The sequence below is a fragment of the Sander lucioperca genome, chromosome 24 (genome assembly GCF_008315115.2).
Source record: "Sander lucioperca isolate FBNREF2018 chromosome 24, SLUC_FBN_1.2, whole genome shotgun sequence".
NCBI lineage: Eukaryota > Metazoa > Chordata > Actinopteri > Perciformes > Percidae > Sander > Sander lucioperca.
This window is the reverse complement of record NC_050196.1, coordinates 16,233,236-16,254,634: the sequence shown is the minus strand read 5'-3', so window position 1 is coordinate 16,254,634 and position 21,399 is coordinate 16,233,236. Positions and strand designations below refer to the sequence as shown.

General features: G+C 41.8%; 3 protein-coding genes and 1 long non-coding RNA gene across 22 annotated transcripts in view; 3 read left to right on the top strand and 1 right to left on the bottom strand.

Moving 5' to 3' along the window:
- Positions 1 to 13,612, top strand: part of bin1b (bridging integrator 1b) — a 22,028-nt gene extending 8,416 nt beyond the window's left edge. Inside the window, exons 2-20 of one of the 19 annotated variants that reach the window (XM_035998672.1) lie at positions 880 to 960; positions 1,263 to 1,317; positions 1,403 to 1,497; positions 2,329 to 2,364; positions 2,599 to 2,694; positions 2,822 to 2,929; positions 4,187 to 4,279; positions 5,590 to 5,675; positions 5,870 to 5,945; positions 6,266 to 6,321; positions 6,402 to 6,446; positions 7,968 to 8,010; positions 9,032 to 9,160; positions 9,684 to 9,764; positions 10,774 to 10,794; positions 11,073 to 11,333; positions 11,555 to 11,608; positions 11,749 to 11,850; positions 12,282 to 13,612. In XM_035998672.1, the coding sequence (XP_035854565.1) occupies positions 880 to 960; positions 1,263 to 1,317; positions 1,403 to 1,497; positions 2,329 to 2,364; positions 2,599 to 2,694; positions 2,822 to 2,929; positions 4,187 to 4,279; positions 5,590 to 5,675; positions 5,870 to 5,945; positions 6,266 to 6,321; positions 6,402 to 6,446; positions 7,968 to 8,010; positions 9,032 to 9,160; positions 9,684 to 9,764; positions 10,774 to 10,794; positions 11,073 to 11,333; positions 11,555 to 11,608; positions 11,749 to 11,850; positions 12,282 to 12,383 (1,620 nt within the window). In that variant the 3' untranslated portion in view covers positions 12,384 to 13,612. Of the gene's footprint in view, positions 1 to 879; positions 961 to 1,262; positions 1,318 to 1,402; positions 1,498 to 2,328; positions 2,365 to 2,598; positions 2,695 to 2,821; positions 2,930 to 4,186; positions 4,280 to 5,589; positions 5,676 to 5,869; positions 5,946 to 6,265; positions 6,322 to 6,401; positions 6,447 to 7,967; positions 8,011 to 9,022; positions 9,161 to 9,683; positions 9,765 to 10,773; positions 10,795 to 11,072; positions 11,334 to 11,554; positions 11,609 to 11,748; positions 11,851 to 12,281 lie in introns of all 19 variants that reach the window. The other 18 variants (XM_031292350.2, XM_035998671.1, XM_035998673.1 and 15 more) reach the window with 18 other exon arrangements.
- On the bottom strand, positions 11,250 to 21,399 carry LOC116044837. The gene is made up of 3 exons (XR_004103761.2): positions 21,048 to 21,399; positions 13,994 to 14,004; positions 11,250 to 11,357 (listed from the first exon to the last, which is right to left on the bottom strand). It is a non-coding gene; the product is annotated as an uncharacterized LOC116044837 (long non-coding RNA).
- On the top strand, positions 14,692 to 16,521 carry LOC116044836 (tubulin alpha-1A chain-like). The gene is made up of 4 exons (XM_035998685.1): positions 14,692 to 14,710; positions 14,869 to 15,091; positions 15,194 to 15,342; positions 15,421 to 16,521. The coding sequence occupies exons 1-4, from the start codon at positions 14,708 to 14,710 to the stop codon at positions 16,390 to 16,392; spliced, it is 1,347 nt and encodes a 448-aa protein (XP_035854578.1). The 5' UTR covers positions 14,692 to 14,707; the 3' UTR covers positions 16,393 to 16,521.
- LOC116044835 (tubulin alpha-1A chain-like) lies at positions 17,634 to 20,500 on the top strand. Its single transcript, XM_031292363.2, has 4 exons — positions 17,634 to 17,879; positions 18,479 to 18,701; positions 18,803 to 18,951; positions 19,031 to 20,500. Exons 1-4 carry the CDS (start codon positions 17,877 to 17,879, stop codon positions 20,009 to 20,011), a joined length of 1,356 nt encoding a protein of 451 aa, XP_031148223.1. The 5' UTR covers positions 17,634 to 17,876; the 3' UTR covers positions 20,012 to 20,500.

Below are 21,399 nucleotides of genomic sequence, written 5' to 3'. Positions count from 1 at the left end.
CGCTCAGATTAGCCGCTGACCTTGTTTCCAACCAACAGCAAAACAAATGTCTTCGGATTTCTTCTCTTTCTCTCATCCCTCCTTCTCCTTTACCTTCACTACACCACGTGTGTCTGTGAACAGAGACACAGACACAATATATACGCATGTATCATGATGTATGTACAGTTCATCAGTAGCTTCCTGTCACTGCAGTCATTAATTATTAATAACTAATAATAATTAAGTTTAAAACAGGACAAAGATGGAAGCTGAAGCTCTCTCTTTGTTGACTGGATTTAAATGCTGTCAGATATCTCGAAGGAACACGTGCAGCTCTACGAGTTGGCGCTGAATATTTCTCACCTACATGTGTCATCAGGTCACTGAGGGCTTGACCTTTGACCTCCATGTCCTGGCTGCCAGTTTTAAAGACAAAGACAGTTTAATTATAGTAATGCAGCTTGTTTTGATGAACTATTCGTACATATAGCTATGAAAAGTAAAGCACTGTACTTGGTATGTATTCCACGTATTTATTACTGTCAGCAGCACATTGACTGCTGCTGTATAACAGCGTTTTTGTCGGCTAAACTCAACTAGCAACGGCCGCTGATACGACCGACTGCGCACGGAGCTCTGTAGCCAGCGTCATGTGACCAGCCTTCGTACAATGTTGTACGAACCATTCATGAGAATGCCTCGAATAATGTAAAAATTCTTTAAAAAAAAAATGATTAAGTTACAATACAGTCTGCATGGAGTGCTGCTTTATAACCAAGAAGATATTAAAGGTTTTTAAACTTTACCCTCTCGACTGCCTCAGATTCCTTCAACCTTTTTAAACTTAAAAAAGGGGTTCTGGGGATTTTGAACACATGTATGTCTTCTCCTCTGCAGGTCCTGCAGAAGCTCGGCAAAGCAGACGAGACTCGAGATGCCGCCTTTGAGGAGATGGTGGCCAACTTCAACAAGCAGATGGTCAGGAGCCATTTTCCTCTTTTTTAAAATCAGGATTTGAGTCTTGCAAGTGATGAAGAGGAACGACTGCTTGTTTCTCTTATAATACTTAAATGCATTTCACTAAGTTTTTAAAGTATCTTTTGGGGGACTTTGTAAGACAGTAGAGAGCCAAGAGGTCAAAAATAAGAGACATTTCTAACTCTTTAGAAATACTGTATTTGAATTCTCTAAAAAGTTTATTTTTCTGAAATTCTCTAATAACAGTTTTCAGTACTTTCTTCTCCGTTATGTTTTCTAAGCGGCTGTGTTTGCTCCTTCAGACAGAAGGAACCAAACTGCAGAAAGACATGAAAGCCTACCTTGTAGCAGTGAAAAGTGAGTGTGAACATATGGCTGTAATTCATGGCATCAAACATTATATATAAGCAAAGTGTGGCTGATCCTCTTGTTTGTGTTTCAGCGATGCACGATGCGTCTCGGCGGCTTCAGGACTGTCTGGCTGAGATGTATGAACCCGACTGGTTTGGCAAAGAGGAGATGGACACATTGATAGAGGTGAGACCAGGAAACACTTTACTGATGCACAAAATAAACAGTAAAAGAATTAGTGAGCATTTACTTTCTCTTTTTTTTTTTCTTTCTTCTTACCATGACCGTCTCTGACGTACTCTTTATCTTGTCTTGAGAAGAAATTTAAATCCTGATCTGTGCATCTTAAAAAATGTGAAAAAAAAGACGCAGGATTCACTGTAGGCTGAATAATCTTTAAAAGTGGAAATGTTTCCTTGGGCACAAGAGTCTCAAAGTCCATTTTAGTCCCTTTTTGTGATTGTTTTGCATCTATATTTAGTAGTTTTACTTTTCTTTGTGGTCATTTTAATTCCATTTTTAGGCATTTACCTTTTTTTTGTCATTTTACACTTTGTGGTCATTTTTTGGTTGTTCTGCATCTACAGTAAATTCGCATATCATGTTGTCTATTGTTTATGTCAATTTTCAGTTGTTTTGCATGTTTTTGTGGTCATTCTGTGTCTGTTTTTAGTCATTTTGCGTTTCTTTGTGATCGTTTTATGTCCGTTTTTAGTCATTTTGCACCTCCTTGTGGTTATTTTATTTTGCGTCTTTTGTGAGTCAGGGCCCCTGGTTCAGTAATCCTTCCATGCTTGTGTTTGACGTCTTTTTTTTTAAATGAATATTTAAAACCTTAAGTTTCTTCCACAAATGTATCGGCTAAAATCGCCCGAGATAAATCAATTGAAGTCCCTGCTTGGCTTCAGGGAGACTCATTGACTCATTCTTTTAACTCGGGTGTCTCTTCCTTCTTTCTCTACCTGCTAACACACTTTCTTTTTCTTAACTGCATGCGTGTCTCCTTCCACCCTGAAGGAGATGATAGAGAAGGAGATGGACAATAACTTGGAGGTAAAAGGCAGATAGCATCCAGTGTTTCCCACAGCCAAGTTATTCTGGTTTCCAGTTTAACTTCTTGTGGGGAACACTGGTTTAGCTCTGCAGTAGAGGAAGTAGTGGCTGGTTTTAGACCAGACAGCTAGAATACACCCGTAGAAATGTGAAATCTGATCTTTACCAGCTGCAACATCAAAGTGATGCATCAATCAATGTCTAATCTATTTTTTATCTCTAAACGTGTTTCAGGACACAGACACTCTGTGGTTGGACTACCACCAGAACATCATGGACAAATCTATGACCACTCTGGACTCGTACCTGACTCAGTTTCCTGATATTAAGGTGGGGGTTTTGTCACAATAAAACGAGATATTTCTATGTTATAATCACATGATTGGGTTTAAAGCGTTAAAGATTTCCTGATTATTAATAAAAAACCAACAATAATCTGACCTGCGCTCTGCTGCAGGCTCGTATAGCCAAGCGAGACAGGAAGATGGTGGACTTCGACAGCGCCCGGCATCACTTCAGCTCCTTACAGAAAGGAAAGAAGAAGGACGAGGCCAAAATTGCCAAGGTAACCGGTGTGTGTGTGTGTGTGTGTTTGTGTGTGTGTATGTGTGTGTGTGTGTGTGTGTGTGTGTGTGTGTGTGTGTTTGAGCGTGTTCTGCTGCTTATACTAAAGTTTAAAGGCATAGCTTTTGACTTAAGGTGGTATGAGTTACTCATTGCACGGATAATTCATACTACCTTAAAACCCAGTTCAGACCAAAGATTGGCGACGAGATGAGTTGAAACTTGCAGCTACTGCAACGCGTCGGTCTGCAACGCTCAGAAATCTGCACTGGTGTACACCAGTGAGACGAAACAAGACGAGACAATGTATCATCTCCATAGCAACGACTATGTACTTACGTTCTAACTTCCGACTTTCAGGCTTTTTTGTAGCATCTTAAAATATGAATGAGGATAGTGATGGTGAACTACTACAACGTTTTATTTCTCTGATTCTCTGCTTTGTTCTAACACCGCTCCCTCTCTTCAGTCACTCTCTAGCTCGCTCCACCAAAATATGCACACAATGAGATTTTTGATAAATAATCATCATTATCGTTATGTTGATATAATAACTGTGTATAAAGGCAAATAATAGAACAGCTAGAACAGTCTGGTGTGTTCAGAAAATGATATCGCTCTACTGTAATGTAGCCTTTAAAACTAGGAAAAGACAACACTTGTCACGTGTCATATCACGAGATACTTATTTTCATACAATCAAGTATCAAAAACTGAGGAGGACACGCTGTTGGATGCTGTCCTCCTCTTCTGTGTGTGTGTGTGTGTGTGTGTGTGTGTGTGTGTGTGTGTGTGTGTGTGTGTGTGTGTGTGTGAGCGAGGCACAAGTGACAGAGAGACGGAGGAGAGCAGGGAAAGAAAATGCAGCTGAACGAATAAGCTGCGTGTTTTAAATAGTGTTCAAAAAAAAATTATAACTAAACACAACGTGCGGCAGCAGGCGTTGATAGTGCGTGGGAAACACTGTATCGATATATTTCCCAGCCATAGTCTCACCGCAAATCTTTGGTCTGAACCGGGCTTAAGTCTCAGTGTAATGTGTGAGCTTATTAACCCTTTTATATTGATGAAAACTCTTTATTGCTATATGCTAATTAACATGTTTGCGTTTGTCTTGAATGGTTTGCTTTTCTTCTTTTTCTTCTTTCTCTCTCTCTCTCTCTCTCTCTCTCTCTCTCTCTCTCTTTCTCTCTGTCCTGTTCTTCCTCTCCATCCTCTCCCTCCTCCTCCTGTCTGTTGCATGGTGTGTGTTGGTTAGCAAGCAGCCCTGTTGGAGATGGCGGCTCCCAGCTGGGCTCAGGGTTTGATATCAGCCCACCAGGTGGCTCAGACTAACCTCTCCTTCAACCAGGTGAAACTCTGGTTCATCACTGACCCCCCCTCCTCACCCCACAGGCTCTCTGCACATGATCAGCATTCATTGTCATCTTATTATCTCGTGAAGGAAATGGAGAATGAGCTTTCAGGTTACATCACAGACAGACAGTGTTGCCCATGGACGTATAACAATAACAGGATACCAGATCCCAAAATGGCACCTATTCTGTGTCTGAAATGAACTTTTAACCAAGCATCTTTCACAAATATTTACCTGCCACATAGCTCTCTGATATTTACTCGCCAAACGGAAAATGTACCCACATTTAGCGCTTGGCGAGTGTTAATTTGGGACCCTGTGCCTATTCAGTTCAATGAGAATTACTTGCCTGGTGACACAACAAGAACTACGACAACAAAAGCTTCTAAGCTTCACGGGCCCGCTGGTGTTGCCAGATTGAGCAGTTTTCCATCCAATTTGGCTACTTTTTATAAGCCACCCTAGCAGCTTCTCCAAACTGAAATATCTCAACAACTATTGGATGGATTGCCCTGAATTTCTTTTTTTACAGGCATTCATGATCACTAGAGGATGAATCCTACTGACTTTGGTGATCCTGACTAATTCTTTAGTGCCAGCATGTTGATATTTGCTTTGTTTTTTGACCAAATACCAGCAGAACTAATGGCATTCAAGCCATCAGCCTCAGCTGCACTTTGTGTTTACTGCTATTAGCAGCCTGCTGGCATTTAGTTTAGTCCATTTTAGTTTAGACATTCAGTCCAAAGGCACAGCTTTCAGAGCTGCTAGATACTTAATTGGGCATGTAATAATGCTTTCTTTTGTGCAGATAATTTGGGAAGTTTGATCCAGTAAAAAAGTTAAAGACACTGCTCTAGGACTAGAATTAAGTTTGGCCGGCTTGTTGTATGACTGATGACCGAATGTCATTTCAGTTAATTACATCAAGGCTGAAAACATGTATTATTCCATCCACGCTGACGTTGGAGAGAGAGAGAGAAATCTCTCAAAGCAACTTTTCTGATGACCATGTGTAGAGAGCCTCGCTATAATTTGATCCCCAATCCAAACTATTGTTTACATTGTTTTTGTGTCATAGAAACACCTTTTTATTTACTTTCCATCATTATTCAGACTTTTATGTTAGTGCTTGCAGCATTCACATGTGCGTAGTTATGAAACCCTGAACCTGTTTGTCTGCATGTCCGTGTGCTCACTACAAACTTAAACTCTTTCTGAAACTATCTGTAATTTAGACTCAGAGTTCACATATATTATTGTTCTGTGTGTGTGTGTGTGTGTGTGTGTGTGTGTGTGTGTAGGCAGAGGAAGAGCTGGGCCGAGCTCAGAAGATTTTTGAGGAGCTGAACGTGGAGTTACAAGACGAGCTTCCAGCACTGTTTGACAAGTGAGACTTTTTTTCTTTGAAAAAATCTTTAATCACGACTCGATCCAAATGTTTAAAAACGTGTGTGTGTGTGTGTGTGTGTGTGTGTGTGTGTGTGTGTGTGTGTGTGTGTGTGTGTGTGTGTGTGTGTGTGTGTGTGTGTGTGTGTGTGTGTGTGTGTGTGTGTGTGTGTGTGTGTGTGTGTGTGTGTGCAGTCGTGTTGGCATCTATGTTAACTCATTCCAGAGCCTGGCAGGTCATCAGGAGAAGTTCCACGGGGAAATGAGCAAGGTGAGTCAAACTGTTTGACTTGATGTATTGATCTAGAGCTAAAGATTAATCAATTAGTTGTTAAGTATTAAATTAATCGCCAACTATTTTGGTTCTACTTCAGGAAGTAATGTCTGATTTGGTCCCAAACCACCATCTTTTTCTAAACTTAACTTAGTAGTTTTTGAGCCTAAACCTAACCAAACTGTGAGCATTTCAATGTGGCAGGCTTTAAGATATCAGCAAATATCGTATCGTTGTCCAAAGAATCAATATAATATTGTATCGTGATTTATCCCCTCTCCCCCCCTATTCTTCATCTGCTCTCTGGGTCTCCTCAGCTCAGCCAAAACCTGAACGACATCATGACCAAACTGGAAGAGCAGCGGGAGCTCAAGTAAGTGACGCAGATTTTAAAGATTTTTTGACATTTACAACCCATGAGAGTAATTTCCCTCACACCGCCCCCTACTGCAGAAAAGCTGGTACTGCAGAAACAAAGACAGGAGAAGGTGCCAAGAGGTAAAAGCTGCTGCACACAGGCTGAAATTTACTCACTGTTTGTTTTTGGCAACAATGGAAAATATAACCCATAATCCTCTAAACTACAGGCTCCTGCAGAAGAGAGAGAGAGAGAGAGAGAGAGAGAGAGAGAGAGAGAGAGAGATAGCGCTGGGACAACAATGTTTATTTCTTGGGAGCAAAATGCGTAAAAGCGCACCAATACTCAAACCCATGGTGATGGGCACCAGGATAAAGAGAAGGACAGAGAGGAATCTTGGTGTCAGCGCACAGAAGCCTTAACATCAGACAGACAGCATACACAATGCAAATAAAGGATGAAACAAGTCAATTTACACAACAGGTCACATGAGGAGGCTGGTTCCTTACCTGCTCATCAGGGCCATGTGTCAGTCAGACTTTTGGTTTTCAACCAGATCTGAGGCTGTGGAGTTTTCCTGCTTCAGTAGAGATCTGGCTGAATTGTTCAGGTCACAGTATCTGACTTCCCCCCGCAGCTGAGAACAAGAAGCATAGAAAACAAAAAAAGTGCTAGCCACATAGCTAGTCCTTGGTTTGAAGTCTGTGTTATCTTTTCTGCTGACTCAGACCCTGCAGGTCAGGGGTTTGTTTCCCATCAGCGAGCACCGCTCTTATTTCTTGGCAAGATAATGTAGAAAAACTTAATTAAAATTAGAAATATCCATGCTAACCCCCGCTGCCAGGTTCACCTGTCGGCTTGAGAGGGAGTGGCCGTCACGTAGACAGGTGTCTTAAACTTGATGCATTCAGGAACGGTAGTTTTTAGGAGAAGTGGTGATACAAGGAGCATACTATAATTTAAAAACAACTTTTCTGACTAGTTTTACTGGAGTTTGTGTAATCCTGAGACAAATCATGTAATTAAATGACTTATAATGAAAATGAATAAGTTAATACATCAAATTATAAATGAAAAATGATCATGTAATCTCAACATTTCTTTTTAATCATGGTGAGGCACTCGCTACCCTGACTGCACATCACCAAATCTCTTCACATTGTTGCTGTTCTTCTGAAAATCATGAGTATAAACCAAGATTCTCTATAGCTAAAATATCTCTGGTACAAACATAGACTATATATAAAACAAAAAAATAAAGAAGTCTGACAGCATTTAAACAGGTTTTAAGGGAGGGGAGAGCAAAAGCTTTTCCGTTTCTGCAGGTCGGAGATTTAACCCTGTAACCTGTTGTGCTTCTCTAACTCTTGTCATTTGTTTATAACATCCTGTACATGCTGTGACGTGCACGTTTTGCTCTGGACATCTGCCTGCAGCCATGTTTTACTGCAGGTCAACCTGTTGAGATACAGTAAATGTTTGTTTAAAGCTTGTTGTCGACCTCATGTGGACGGAGCTCAGAACTGCATGTGTGATGAGTTTGAGTCAGTACATCTTTCCACCTTTTTTTCTCTCTTCTTCACTGTCTGTGTCACATCTTTGTTCATGCTCATGTCCTCCCTTTCTCTGTCTCCTACCTCTTGTCTGTCTCTTTCTCTCAGCGAGGAAACCAACCACAGCGAATCGGCCAGCTCACCACCAAAGGTAAAACCAAAGTTAAACTGAGCATATCCACATACATGTTTAAACTGTATCCTGTTGGTGAAGTTACAAAACAATGAATATATATATAAGGATAAAAAGCTTCATTGAACACAGCGTCCAAAGGACCAAAATACAGATAAACCAGAAGAAAACAGCATCAAATCAGGGAAGAGCGAGAACAAAGGTTCATGGTCTGATTTAGAGCTGCAAAGATGAATCGATTGGTAGTCAACTACCAAAATTAACTGCCAAGTATTTTGATAATCGATTAATCGGTTTGAGTAATTGATTCCAGCTTGTTAAATGTGAGTATTTTCTAGTGTCTTTTCTCCTCTGTGACAGTAAACTGAATATCTTTGAGTTAAAACAAGACATTTGAGGACATCATTTTGGGCTTTTTGGGAAACACTGATTTTAGAGACCAAACAACTAATCCATTAAAGCTTTAGTGTGTAACTTTTTGATATTAATGATCTGTTACATTCAAGCCAAATGAGTTGCTACAAAGCTAATTAAGACTATCAGCTCCACACAACTCTCTCTGGATTTCTCAGTATGACTATGTTCAGAAGATTGGGTCGTCCGGTGACTTTCGTGCACAGAAACTCGAGTGAAGATAATTATCTCTTCTGAAGAGTCCATCATGTTTTTTTTTAATCCTCCGTCTCCTCCTTGGCTACATGGCTTACATAGGCATACATAGCAATTACGGAAGGCTCGTATCATGTGGATGCAACAGCAGTTTTGTTGTCATTACTTAGAATTCCTCATGAGGGAGACAGAAACTACGCACTATAACTTTAATCGAGAAAATAATCAACACATTAATCAATGAGAAAACAATCGTTAGTTGCAGCCCCATTTTCTAACAGCATGTATTTCTGACAACAGAATTAGGGCACTGACAAATGTAACCATCCGTCACTTTGTGTGTACTAATGTGTCTCCGTGTCCCTCGCTGCTTTTGCATGCGTGCACGTGTGTGTTGTGTGGTTTGGATTGAACCCTCCTGGCGGTGCAGAGGCCCGATCCTCCTCCCAGTCGGCCTCCGCCCCGACTGCCACCGTCTCAGCATGTCGGCCCCACAGAGGACAAGGCCTCGGTGCCTGACGCTCACACAGACTCCAGCAGCACCACGACGACAGAGCAGGTCAGACTGAGTGTCCTCCCTCTATGTCCTGGTTACTCTTTGATTGATTGAAATTCATTTCAAACATGTAAGAGAAAAGAGAAAGGGTTTTACAGAAAATAATGATTTTACGCAAAAAAGAAAGCATGACACTTAATGCAACACTTGATTTGGGTCACATGTCGGGTCCGAAAAGGAGTGGGAAGAAGTATACACACTTATTTAATCCCACCCCTTCTCCATTAGTCATTGTTATAAGTTACTGAGCTTCCTCAGTCATTTCAGCTCAGTTTTCATTTCAGTTATATATGTCATTTTACTCAACAAGTATCTTATGTTATGTTCATTTATAAAAAAAAACAAATATATATATTCACTTCTGTAGACTGTAACCACATGCAGTCTTCACTGGGCTTGGAGTTTATCTCTACCTACAGAGCACGTGTAAAAACTTGCTGAACTTCACATCGACTGCTTTCATTTCCGCAGATAGTGAACCCTCCTAACCTGAGTGCATGTGTGTTTAATTTGTGCGTGTGTGAAGCAGTGTGAGCCCTGCTCCGGGGTGAACCTGCTGGATTGGGATGTGGAGGTTTTACAGCCCATCACATTTCCAGCTCCCAAGGTGGGTGTGCTTTGTTAGGGTCAGGGGTCAGCAGAGCTTAAGGGCTGAAGACTGTGTTTACATGCAGTTGAAGCCTGTTAGATAGATTCAATTTCACAAAACTAAACACAGTCGACAACGTGTTCTTGCAGGGATGCAGCTACCAGTGAAAATACTATGCTCAGTATGTTAGGCAGAAAGCTTTTGGGATTTGATTACCCAAAAGTGCAGTTTATTTTTTTTTAGTTTTTAAAGGCTCTTAAAAGGTTTTTTAATTTAAACATTCTTTGCTCAAAATTGTCCCTGAACTCTTAGAAAATAGAAGATAGGACACCTTTTAAAAAGGGCAGAAAAACGACAAATGACTAAATATATGAAATGAACAGGTGAGAGGGTAAAAAGACAATAAAGACAATAAAAATACGTCACATAAAAGCAAGTCTATACAAATGTGTTTTAAGAAGTGACTCCAAAGAAGTCACTGATTTCACACCTGAACTGTTCATTATTAAAACAGTTTTACATCTTATACACTTTAGACTGCATGTAAACAGTTAATGTCATCTGGGGCTGAAGACATATTTTACTGAGTGTGTGTGTGTGTGTGTGTGTGTGTGTGTAAGTTTTTGTTTCTTTTAACTTGAACAAATCCTCTGCATGACTTCGTACATGCAGCCTCACTTTGCATGCAGATGTTTGTTTTGCTTGATAATCATTAGTTGATCAGATTTATTGATGATGGTGATTGATCAAATGTGGAGGAACAACCAGGCAGTCTGTTATTACAGCTTTTAAGTTTTTATTGGATTTATAATGTATTCGTTCTCTTTCCAGGTTCATATTACAAGCATCAAATAAATCAGCAAAAAATAAATTAAAAAAATAATGTGTAGCTGTTTTGATAATTGTTTAAATTGTGTTTCCCTTCAAACACTTTGAATTCATTTTTGTGTGTGAGTAAGGTCTTTGATGAAGGCATCTTGCACACTTTAATTTCATTGGTTGTCTGGTCTCTTACTGCCCACGGAAGGTGCCATCATTGGACTCATGGGTAAGCGTGGCTTTCTGTGTTCTTAATGGAGAAATGTGCTTTTGCATTCTCTTATTTTCTAAAATGATCATGTCAAGTAAAGCAGAGGAAGGTGGACTGTATACACACAGAAATAACTCTCCAACTACAAATCTTTTGTCATCAAAACCTCCTTCCTTTCCTTGGTCCTGGAACCCCGCACCACTCCGGATCAAACCAAATACAAACCCTCCTCCCATCCTTCCACCTAACCTTCCTCTTGACACCACAATGCTCCACAACCCCCTGACCTTTTGTAGCAACAACAAACTGCCGCAGAGCAGGAACCCCAGCATGATGTTGACCAACACCCAGAGCAGGCCCCTGGTGGCTGGGATTACGATGAACACAGCACCCAGAGCTCCACCCAGCCCAGCTGGGACGATGCAGAAACTGCTCAGCGCCAGGAGAGCTGGGGCAGCGATGGAGTCTATGCTGCTCAGTCGTACACTGAGCCCAACTGGGACGATGATGGCTCCCGAGTGGGACAGGGTGGCTGGGGTGATGATGGAGAGGTCCAGGTAGGGTCGGGTGGATAGGGCGACCTGAAAAAAGATCACTGATTAAAGCCTGGAGTTCAAGGATCCCTCAAATTCTAGTGAAAGTCACATAAACTCCTCTTCTTTCTTATCTTTTTTCTGTTTATTGCTTTAGAGTTGCTTCATTACACATCTTGCCAAATACAGTAACCATTATGTCCTTAATAATACACCTCGACCTTTTCTGCTTATTTATGGTACAGAGTGCAGTGACCAACGGCTCAGATGACAAACTCCCTCCAGGATTCCTCTACAAGGTGAAACAACCTCATGCTCATCCTCCTTTTGATTAAAAAGCACTGGTTTTGAATAATGGGCATGCACTTTTTAATGAGATTCAATTTCACTAAGTCCGTATTAAATTGAAACCTTTTTTGTGGTTGTATTTTAACTTCAGGTAAAAGCGATACACGAGTATGCTGCCACTGACGCTGATGAGCTGGAACTGAAGATCGGGGATGTTGTGCTGGTTTTGGCTTTTGACAACCCAGATGAACAGGTCATTGCACGTTCATCAGTGAAATAAACAAGTTTTATGTACATTTAATCAAGCTGCAAAGATGAATCGATTTTCAATCGTTGTCAACTACTGACTTAAATCGGCAACTATTTTGATAAACGATTAATCTTTGCAGTCATTTCTTATGAAAAAAAAACAGTAAAACAATTCTGATTCCAGCTTTTAAAATGTGAATTTTTTTTATAGTTTCTTCTCTCCTCTGTGACAGTAAACTGAATATATTTGAGTTGTGGACAAAATAAGATATTCGAGGATGTCATCTTGGGCTTTGGAAAACAGTGATTGGCATTTTCACAATTTTCTGACATTTTATAGACCAAACAACTTATCAAGAAAAATTCAAACCGTTGTTTACTTGTTAGTTTAAGATTTCTGCGCTGAAACCTAGTTTGTATTCTGTGTTTCTGCAGGACGACGGCTGGCTCTTGGGTGTGCAGGAGTCTCACTGGCTGCAGAACAAAGATATTTCAGTCAAAGGCGTTTTCCCTGAGAACTTCACTCAGAAAGTTTGAGGTTCATGCCACAAAGATTCTTCCTCCCCTTCTGTGCCCGAAACTTCTCAGATATAACTGGTCACCAAATGTGTATTTACACACCAAAATGTATCCGTACATGATTAGAAATGTGCGCTGAAATGAGAGTACTTCTCAAAGGCTATGATACCAAATGTTTGTGCCGTGATCTCATGATCACCAAACTAATTGAACGTTATAGTACCGACTCTGCACAATCATAGAAAATGTTTTAGTCAAATTGTACACCCAAAATTTAACATTTTTATTTTGTTTTGATTTCTTATTCCTTAACTATTTATACGCTGAACTCAAACGAAACAAAACAATGTGTTGGATATATTCAAAAAGAAAAAAAAAATCATGGACGTATTGTATGAATGTCAGAATGTTTTATGTTGTGTATTGTCAACAGTTTGAGAACTTTTCACAGTTCCTTGCATGACGCATTTGATTGTATTGTCATTTACCTTTGTAACACAACAAACACTGTGACACCAGCTCTACGTATGACACGTGGATAAGATTGTCTGAAAAATACAGGTGTCCTAGAATGGAGCCCTGGGGAACACCACAGATAAAAATAGGCTTTGCCTTGCATTATTACATTTGCTTGGGCTTGTAGAATTATAAAAGGGAACAGTAGTTTTTCATTTATCTTACCGGCCATTTTGAGGACATGACTTGGTGTGTGGCTTAAATTTTCTAATGCACATTTGCTTTTATTTAGATTTTTGAATTATATTTTCATTGATGGGTGAAATACAAAACCTTATCAAATTCAGCTGCTCATATTTTCCTTCATCTTTTAATTACATAATCTTTTAATTACCACTACAGTTTAGATGTCATACTTTGAGACGTATGCTATTTAACTCTTTTTAAACATTTCCTATGAATTTGATTCTTGATCTTTGTGCTCCCTTGGACAGGACTATCTAGCACTGGATCACTAATGTACAAGCACATTTTCTTTAGTGTTTTTTCCAGTAGAAACCAGGTTTAGGCTGCATACTGTGAGCCCATGGAGTCCAAAACTGCGCCGCCAGCAGCTAAATGAGAGACTGAGGCTATAAAATGTAAACATTTCTAACCAAATATCCCGCAGAAACCAAAGTTAAACCCATGAAAACTGTATTTTTATATTGTGTGGAATTAAGGAATGAAGTGGTAACTAATGCACCATCTGTTAGATCAATTCAGTGTCATTAAAGATGAATGAAACAACATGTGCTGTGCCACTGTGTGTGTATTACCTTTCACTTTATCCTGAATCTGCTGAGTAAGAAAAACATTTTCCAAAAAAATAAATACATGTTTTATGGGTAGTTTAAGTATTTTAAAACTACTCATTCCTCAAATTCTTTCAAACCCTGCTGTTGTTCCTTTTTACAACACCAGGTGGCGTTGTGGTCAGTTTCTCAGCTCAGAATGTCTGCTGTATAAAGCTTAGCAGATTTCGGTTTAAATACAAATTCACTCCATTCAACTCATACAGACACTTTCACGCAAGGCTCTCCTTAAGAGTACACCAATAATGTGATGCTGACTCATGTCTTACTTCTGTAAATGTACATTACTGCTGACATTCTGAGCTTCACACCAGCAACAGCAGTGTGACCTTCGATGTTTCTATAACAACAGGACACCCAATCATGTGGAAAACACAACAGGCCTCACACAGAGGGGGAGGACGGGGGAGGCAGGGGGAGGCTTCCTTTACTCCAACAATAGATCAAACAGCAGAGAGGGAACTGGCCTCGGAGCTCTAAACACAAAGAATCAGCGAGATTATATTTAAACATACCACATATCCAATTGAGTTTCTATTCTAGTGAATTTTATAGAGCGATCAACGGTTACCTACAAATATCTGAAAAGGACCATACAAATGTTATATGTCTGAGACCTTTAAATTACGACTAACCATGTTGCATTTTGTTCTACCACCCCAGACATCCATTGTCTTCCATTCATTTTCGTACAACATCTCCATGGAACCAGTCTCAGTGTACTCCACAAATACTAAAACATTGCTCTGTTTGCTTTGCTGCCAGTGATTTAAATGAGCTCTATGTGATTACACGTGGGTGTCGGGTTGTGCATTATCTTGGTGCCGGCCGAAGGGTTATTGATGTGTGACGGAGCATGTTTGCATAATCATTTCCACAGCTGAATTATTGACTTAACCCAGTTAACCCCCCATTTAAGGACAACAAAGCCTGTTACCATAGAGTTTTGGAGGAACTATAAGTACCGGAGAAGTCAACAGACAGCAGATTTCGCCTGCAGATCCTCAACGTCAGCAGCAGGAATTTATAATCATGGTAAGCTTCAGGCACATGCTTTTTACTTTCTTGCATGAGAAACAAATGCCACAAAGTATGTATGTGTAATTTCAAAGATGTGTTAGTGTTGCAGATTTAATCCCAAATGCCAATTCAAGACCTTCCTAATTTGACTTCTATTTGTTGTGCTATTCCAGCGTGAATGTCTCTCTGTCCATGTCGGCCAGGCCGGTGTCCAAATGGGCAATGCATGCTGGGAGCTCTACTGCCTGGAGCACGGCATTCAGCCAGACGGTCAGATGCCCAGTGACAAGACCATCGGAGGAGGAGACGACTCCTTCAACACCTTCTTCAGTGAGACTGGAGCTGGCAAACATGTTCCCAGAGCCGTCTTCGTGGACTTGGAGCCAACAGTCATTGGTAAGATCATAAGATTGTTTGTTTTTTTGCTCCAGTGACATTTAGGTTAATGAACTGGATTTGTGAGTGTTTGATTTTATTGTAATTTTTTTACAATTACAGATGAGGTCCGTACAGGAACCTACCGCCAGCTCTTCCATCCTGAGCAGCTGATCACCGGAAAGGAAGACGCAGCCAACAACTACGCTCGTGGTCACTACACCATCGGCAAAGAGATCATCGACCTAGTTCTTGACAGGATTCGTAAACTGGTGAGTTTGCATGCCAAAGCTTCATATTTTAGATCAGAATTAAGTCAAGTATTGACGGAATTGGTTTTCCCCCTGCAGGCTGACCAGTGCACAGGACTCCAAGGTTTCCTCATCTTCCACTCCTTTGGAGGAGGAACCGGCTCAGGCTTCACCTCTCTGCTGATGGAGCGTCTCTCTGTTGACTACGGCAAAAAGTCCAAGCTGGAGTTTGCAGTTTACCCAGCCCCCCAGGTGTCCACTGCTGTGGTGGAGCCGTACAACACCATCCTGACCACCCACACCACCCTGGAGCACTCCGACTGCGCCTTCATGGTGGACAATGAGGCCATCTACGACATCTGCCGCAGGAACCTGGACATCGAGCGCCCCACCTACACCAACCTCAACAGGCTGATTGGACAGATCGTCTCCTCCATCACCGCCTCCCTGCGCTTCGACGGCGCCCTGAACGTGGACCTGACGGAGTTCCAGACCAACTTGGTGCCCTACCCTCGTATCCATTTCCCTCTGGCCACCTACGCCCCCGTTATCTCCGCAGAGAAGGCCTATCATGAGCAGCTCACTGTGGCTGACATCACCAACGCCTGCTTCGAGCCAGCCAATCAGATGGTGAAATGCGACCCTCGTCACGGAAAGTACATGGCCTGCTGTCTCCTGTACCGCGGTGATGTAGTTCCCAAAGACGTCAACTCTGCCATCGCCACCATCAAAACAAAGCGCACCATCCAGTTTGTGGACTGGTGTCCCACAGGCTTCAAGGTGGGCATCAACTACCAGCCTCCCACTGTGGTTCCTGGAGGAGACCTGGCCAAGGTGCAGAGGGCCGTGTGCATGCTCAGCAACACCACCGCCATCGCCGAGGCCTGGGCTCGCCTCGACCACAAGTTCGACCTGATGTACGCCAAGAGGGCCTTCGTCCACTGGTACGTCGGAGAGGGGATGGAGGAGGGAGAGTTCTCGGAGGCCAGAGAGGACATGGCTGCCCTGGAGAAGGATTATGAAGAAGTGGGCACTGACAGCGTCGGGGACGAAGGAGAGGAAGAGTACTAAGAGCTTAACACAAGGAGTTAAATGTATTCACACAACTGTATTTCAATTGTCACAAAACTGTAACAATATTCTGTGTTTACACTTTAAAACAAGAACACTATGCAGAATAAAGCAAAACTGCTAAGCATTCACATGTTTTATTTGTGCTAAAAACTATTAGAAAAAGGTAAAATCTGTCACATACTCATTAGCTTCTCCCCCAAGCTCTATGTGTACTGCCTCGCCTGTTAAGATCAGCTGCCATCCAAGATCAAACAAGACCTGAGAAAAGAGTAACTAGGGAAACTAAATGGGAACGTGTTCTTCTGGCAATCCTGACCAGGGAGATGTGAGCAGTTTGTTATCACATCTCTAGGGTTACCTTCAGACGCTGAGGTGAAACATAACAGCCATTGTTTTAAACACAATAGTTTTTGTCACCAACTAGGATTTCCTCAAGAGTTTCTCTCTTGTTAGGAAAGAAACAGCATCAAGACCATATTTGGACTCTAAATAGTTCTATTAAAACAATGCCTATACAATTATTTTAGTGTTTAGCAGCTTTCTAAAGCACTTTGATCAACCAGTACACATTCAAGAGTAGGGGAAAGTCCATCAATAACAACACTCGTCTACATCTCTTGGGGGAAATTCCTTAGGGAAAAAAACTATAATCATTTGGAAATCTGTAGCTTGCATGCATCCAGCTCCTTTTCTCTTTCTTTGGCATAATATGGACATATTTTTCACACACATCGCTGCTCTGTAACCTGCTTTAAAATGAACATTAAACTCAATTATCAGCTCCCTTTGAAAGAAGGGTGCTCTAATGCTATCCCCCAGGCAGTCAACCTTTGCATTGCAAATTAATCTCAACCAAAGTGGTGATGCAACCGTCATCTGAAACAAAAGCCCATTCACTGTTTTCTTCCCTCTGCAAGTTAAGAAAACTGGGACTCCAAATGAGCCATGCTAGCAGGAGCTTCCATTTGAACAGCTCTATTAGAAGAGTGTTTTTGGTCATGTTTACAACCTATTTTGTCTGGTAACATAGAGGTCATGAGTTTGATCAAACAGCAGGAAAAGAAACAGCCTGCTTAAGTCTCTTTGAGCATGTTTAAACCACTAGCTGTTCACTGCAAAGCAACAGCTAACATGCCTTAAATCCTAAATGTGAAATTGGATACAAAGGCGGATGGTTACGGGTCATATTTCACAGCCACTCAGGTCATTGTTGGTGGCTACTCATTTGTGTGAGAACAGCTGTTGTTCCTTCGATCTGAGCAGGGGAGCATAGCAGTTGATTTTATTTGTTGTGCTCTTCCTCCTCATCTTTCGTCAAAGGAGACGGTGTTTGCTTCTCCAGCTCCTCCAGTTACCACAACATGCCAGGCTGTTGCCTAGCGATGCTGTGCTATAAAGTGGCTTTGTTGCACTTGTAACTGACACAACATCCCCAGCCACTCATCTCAGGTGAACGAGGAACTGCTAAAAGCAACAAAAACATGGTGAGGACCTCTTTCTTTTATGTTAAATTCCACACGAGTTACTTTACATAAGTTAAGTGAAATAACATCTCAGAAAGACAGTTACATTGTGTGCTACAAAATGGTCTGTGTTAGGCCATAATAGCTGAAAAGGGCAGTTTGTGACAGAGAAGTTAAAACATGACACCACTACTCTGTTTGGTGCAAAAAGAAAGAGACCCGTTACATTTTAGAGGTGCCAAGTGATTGATTAAAGTCATTTTGTAGTCCTATAGTTAGATCCCTTCATAGTAGAACTGGCTTTTGGGGGATTTTTAATGCTTCTTCAACTTATTTGTTCTTGCAACCACATTTAATATGTTGAATGTGGGGGATCACTCCAGCTTGGCTTGGTTGGTGTCAATAGGATTGAGTAACAGCTCCTTTCTTGGAAAATGCACCTTAGCATTAGTTTGTTTGTTGGAGCTGATTTCTCCCAATACCAATATCTTTTTCCGAAACTTAAAATGTTTCAAATCATCTAGTAGCTGATTAATGGTTTCTTTAGGGCGCAATGTAACTTTGTTTTAAATAATTGTATGCAAGAAGTTCTTGACATCTGAACCACTTGTTCCTGGCAGCGTGAATGTATCTCCGTCCATGTTGGCCAAGCTGGAGCCCAGATAGGCAATGCCTGCTGGGAGCTCTACTGCCTGGAGCACGGCATCCAGCCGGACGGTCAGATGCCCAGTGACAAGACCATCGGAGGAGGAGACGACTCCTTCAACACCTTCTTCAGTGAGACTGGAGCTGGCAAACATGTTCCCAGAGCCGTCTTCGTGGACTTGGAGCCAACAGTCATTGGTAAGATCATAAGATTGTTTGTTTTTTTGCTCCAGTGACATTTAGGTTAATGAACTGGATTTGTGAGTGTTTGATTTTATTGTAATTTTTTACAATTACAGATGAGGTCCGTACAGGAACCTACCGCCAGCTCTTCCATCCTGAGCAGCTGATCACCGGAAAGGAAGACGCAGCCAACAACTACGCTCGTGGTCACTACACCATCGGCAAAGAGATCATCGACCTAGTTCTTGACAGGATTCGTAAACTGGTAAGTTTTCCTACAAAATCTTCATATTTCAATTCAGGTGCCATCAGTCACTGAGTAAAGATGAATTGTGTTCCTGCAGGCTGACCAGTGCACAGGACTCCAAGGTTTCCTCATCTTCCACTCATTTGGAGGAGGAACCGGCTCTGGCTTCACCTCTCTGCTGATGGAGCGTCTCTCTGTTGACTACGGAAAAAAGTCCAAACTTGAGTTTGCCATCTATCCAGCTCCTCAAGTGTCCACCGCTGTGGTGGAGCCGTACAACTCCATCCTGACCACCCACACCACCCTGGAGCACTCCGACTGCGCCTTCATGGTGGACAATGAGGCCATCTACGACATCTGCCGCAGGAACCTGGACATCGAGCGCCCCACCTACACCAACCTCAACAGGCTGATTGGACAGATCGTCTCCTCCATCACCGCCTCCCTGCGCTTCGACGGCGCCTTGAACGTGGACCTGACGGAGTTCCAGACCAACTTGGTGCCCTACCCTCGTATCCATTTCCCTCTGGCCACCTACGCCCCGGTTATCTCCGCAGAGAAGGCCTATCACGAGCAGCTATCAGTGGCTGAGATCACCAACGCCTGCTTCGAGCCAGCCAATCAGATGGTGAAATGCGACCCTCGTCACGGCAAGTACATGGCCTGCTGTCTCCTGTACCGCGGTGATGTAGTTCCCAAAGATGTCAACTCTGCCATCGCCACCATCAAAACAAAGCGCACCATCCAGTTTGTGGACTGGTGTCCCACAGGCTTCAAGGTGGGCATCAACTACCAGCCTCCCACTGTGGTTCCTGGAGGAGACCTGGCCAAGGTGCAGAGGGCCGTGTGCATGCTCAGCAACACCACCGCCATCGCCGAGGCCTGGGCTCGCCTCGACCACAAGTTCGACCTGATGTACGCCAAGAGGGCCTTCGTCCACTGGTACGTCGGAGAGGGAATGGAGGAGGGAGAGTTCTCGGAGGCCAGAGAGGACATGGCTGCCCTGGAGAAGGATTACGAAGAGGTGGGCACTGACAGCGTCGGGGACGAAGGAGAGGAAGAGGGCGAGGAATATTAAGTTTAAAATAAACAAACCAACACTGATTGGGTTCTTTTTAGGCATCAGAATACTCAGAACAAATTCATTCATTATTTAATGGCATCCTGTTAGTAAAAAATCTCATTGTGTGAAAATCAACTGGTCTGATTTGCAGTAACTTTGACTTTTAGCTACAAATTCATGCTTGTAGGTGCTAAAATTCCTCCTTATCTTTGCCTCATTTCAATGCATTGCTGCATAACAGAGCTCTGTTTTACCATTGTATTACCACTTTAAGGCTGCACTGTATAACAAGAGTAGTGCCTCATCAGTTAAACCCTACTGTTTACAAATTCCTCACCCCCAAGGCAAGGAATATATTCCATATTTGACAGATATTTATTAGCGCATGTGAAGCCCTGAATGATTTGCAAAATTCATGAAGCTATCTAGAGATTAAGAGAAATCCAGTGTCAAGATATTTCCTGTATCTTTGTCTTGAAACAATAAACAGACATGTTTCCATTGGTGTACTTTGTTGTCAGTGTTTAACACGATCACATGCTGCATGAACTCCGTTCACCTCCTTGATAAGCATTGACGAACATTTAAGCCTAATTCCTTCACACAGCATGTGCAATGCTTTACATAACAAATACCTCAGGATTAAAGCAGGATTCTTAGGTGCTAGGAATAGGTTTCACTCTTCATTACTATTGAATAAATGAGAGGGGATATTCACTGTTTTAGCTTTTCATTGTCATATGTTGACGACAAAACTATTGAAAAGGTGTTAAATGATGCTTTTTCATTGATAGCTTTTGACACAAACATGTCAGATGTCTGTATTGGGGTTAACTTCACCAAGTCATGAATTAGAATTGAAAATGAAAGAATGCCGAGTAGGAATGAGAGCCTTCATAGTGGAACATGGCCATATGTTCCTGCTCGGCCTATAGACTTAACATTGTGGTGACATCACATGTTTTTAAACCGCTATTCTCGGCTAGAGGGAAGGTTTTCAAATAAAAAAAGTTAATGGATTAAAAATTCAGAAGATAGAGTCATAACCAACCTTGTTTGCAGATTGAGGTGTCCTGGCAACACTTTTACAGGCGTCACTTGGTGCCCTATGGGGAAAATCCTTTCTAAGCTGCAGGCATGGATCTATTACATTGATTATTATTGTTGTGGAGCCACTCTATTTCATTCTCCTTCCCAAGTTGTGAGATCACAAAGACTGAATTCTAGTGCCTTTCAGAATAAAATTACAATAAAACAAGCATGTAGTAACAGTTTTAGCTGGGTAATACTATGGAATTCTAGAAGTTAAAGACCAAATGATGTTTCAGTGGTGTTAAATTCAAAGGCTGTGCTGTGCACGCCATAGGATGAACACCCACACAGGTGTAGCCTATCAAGATTAG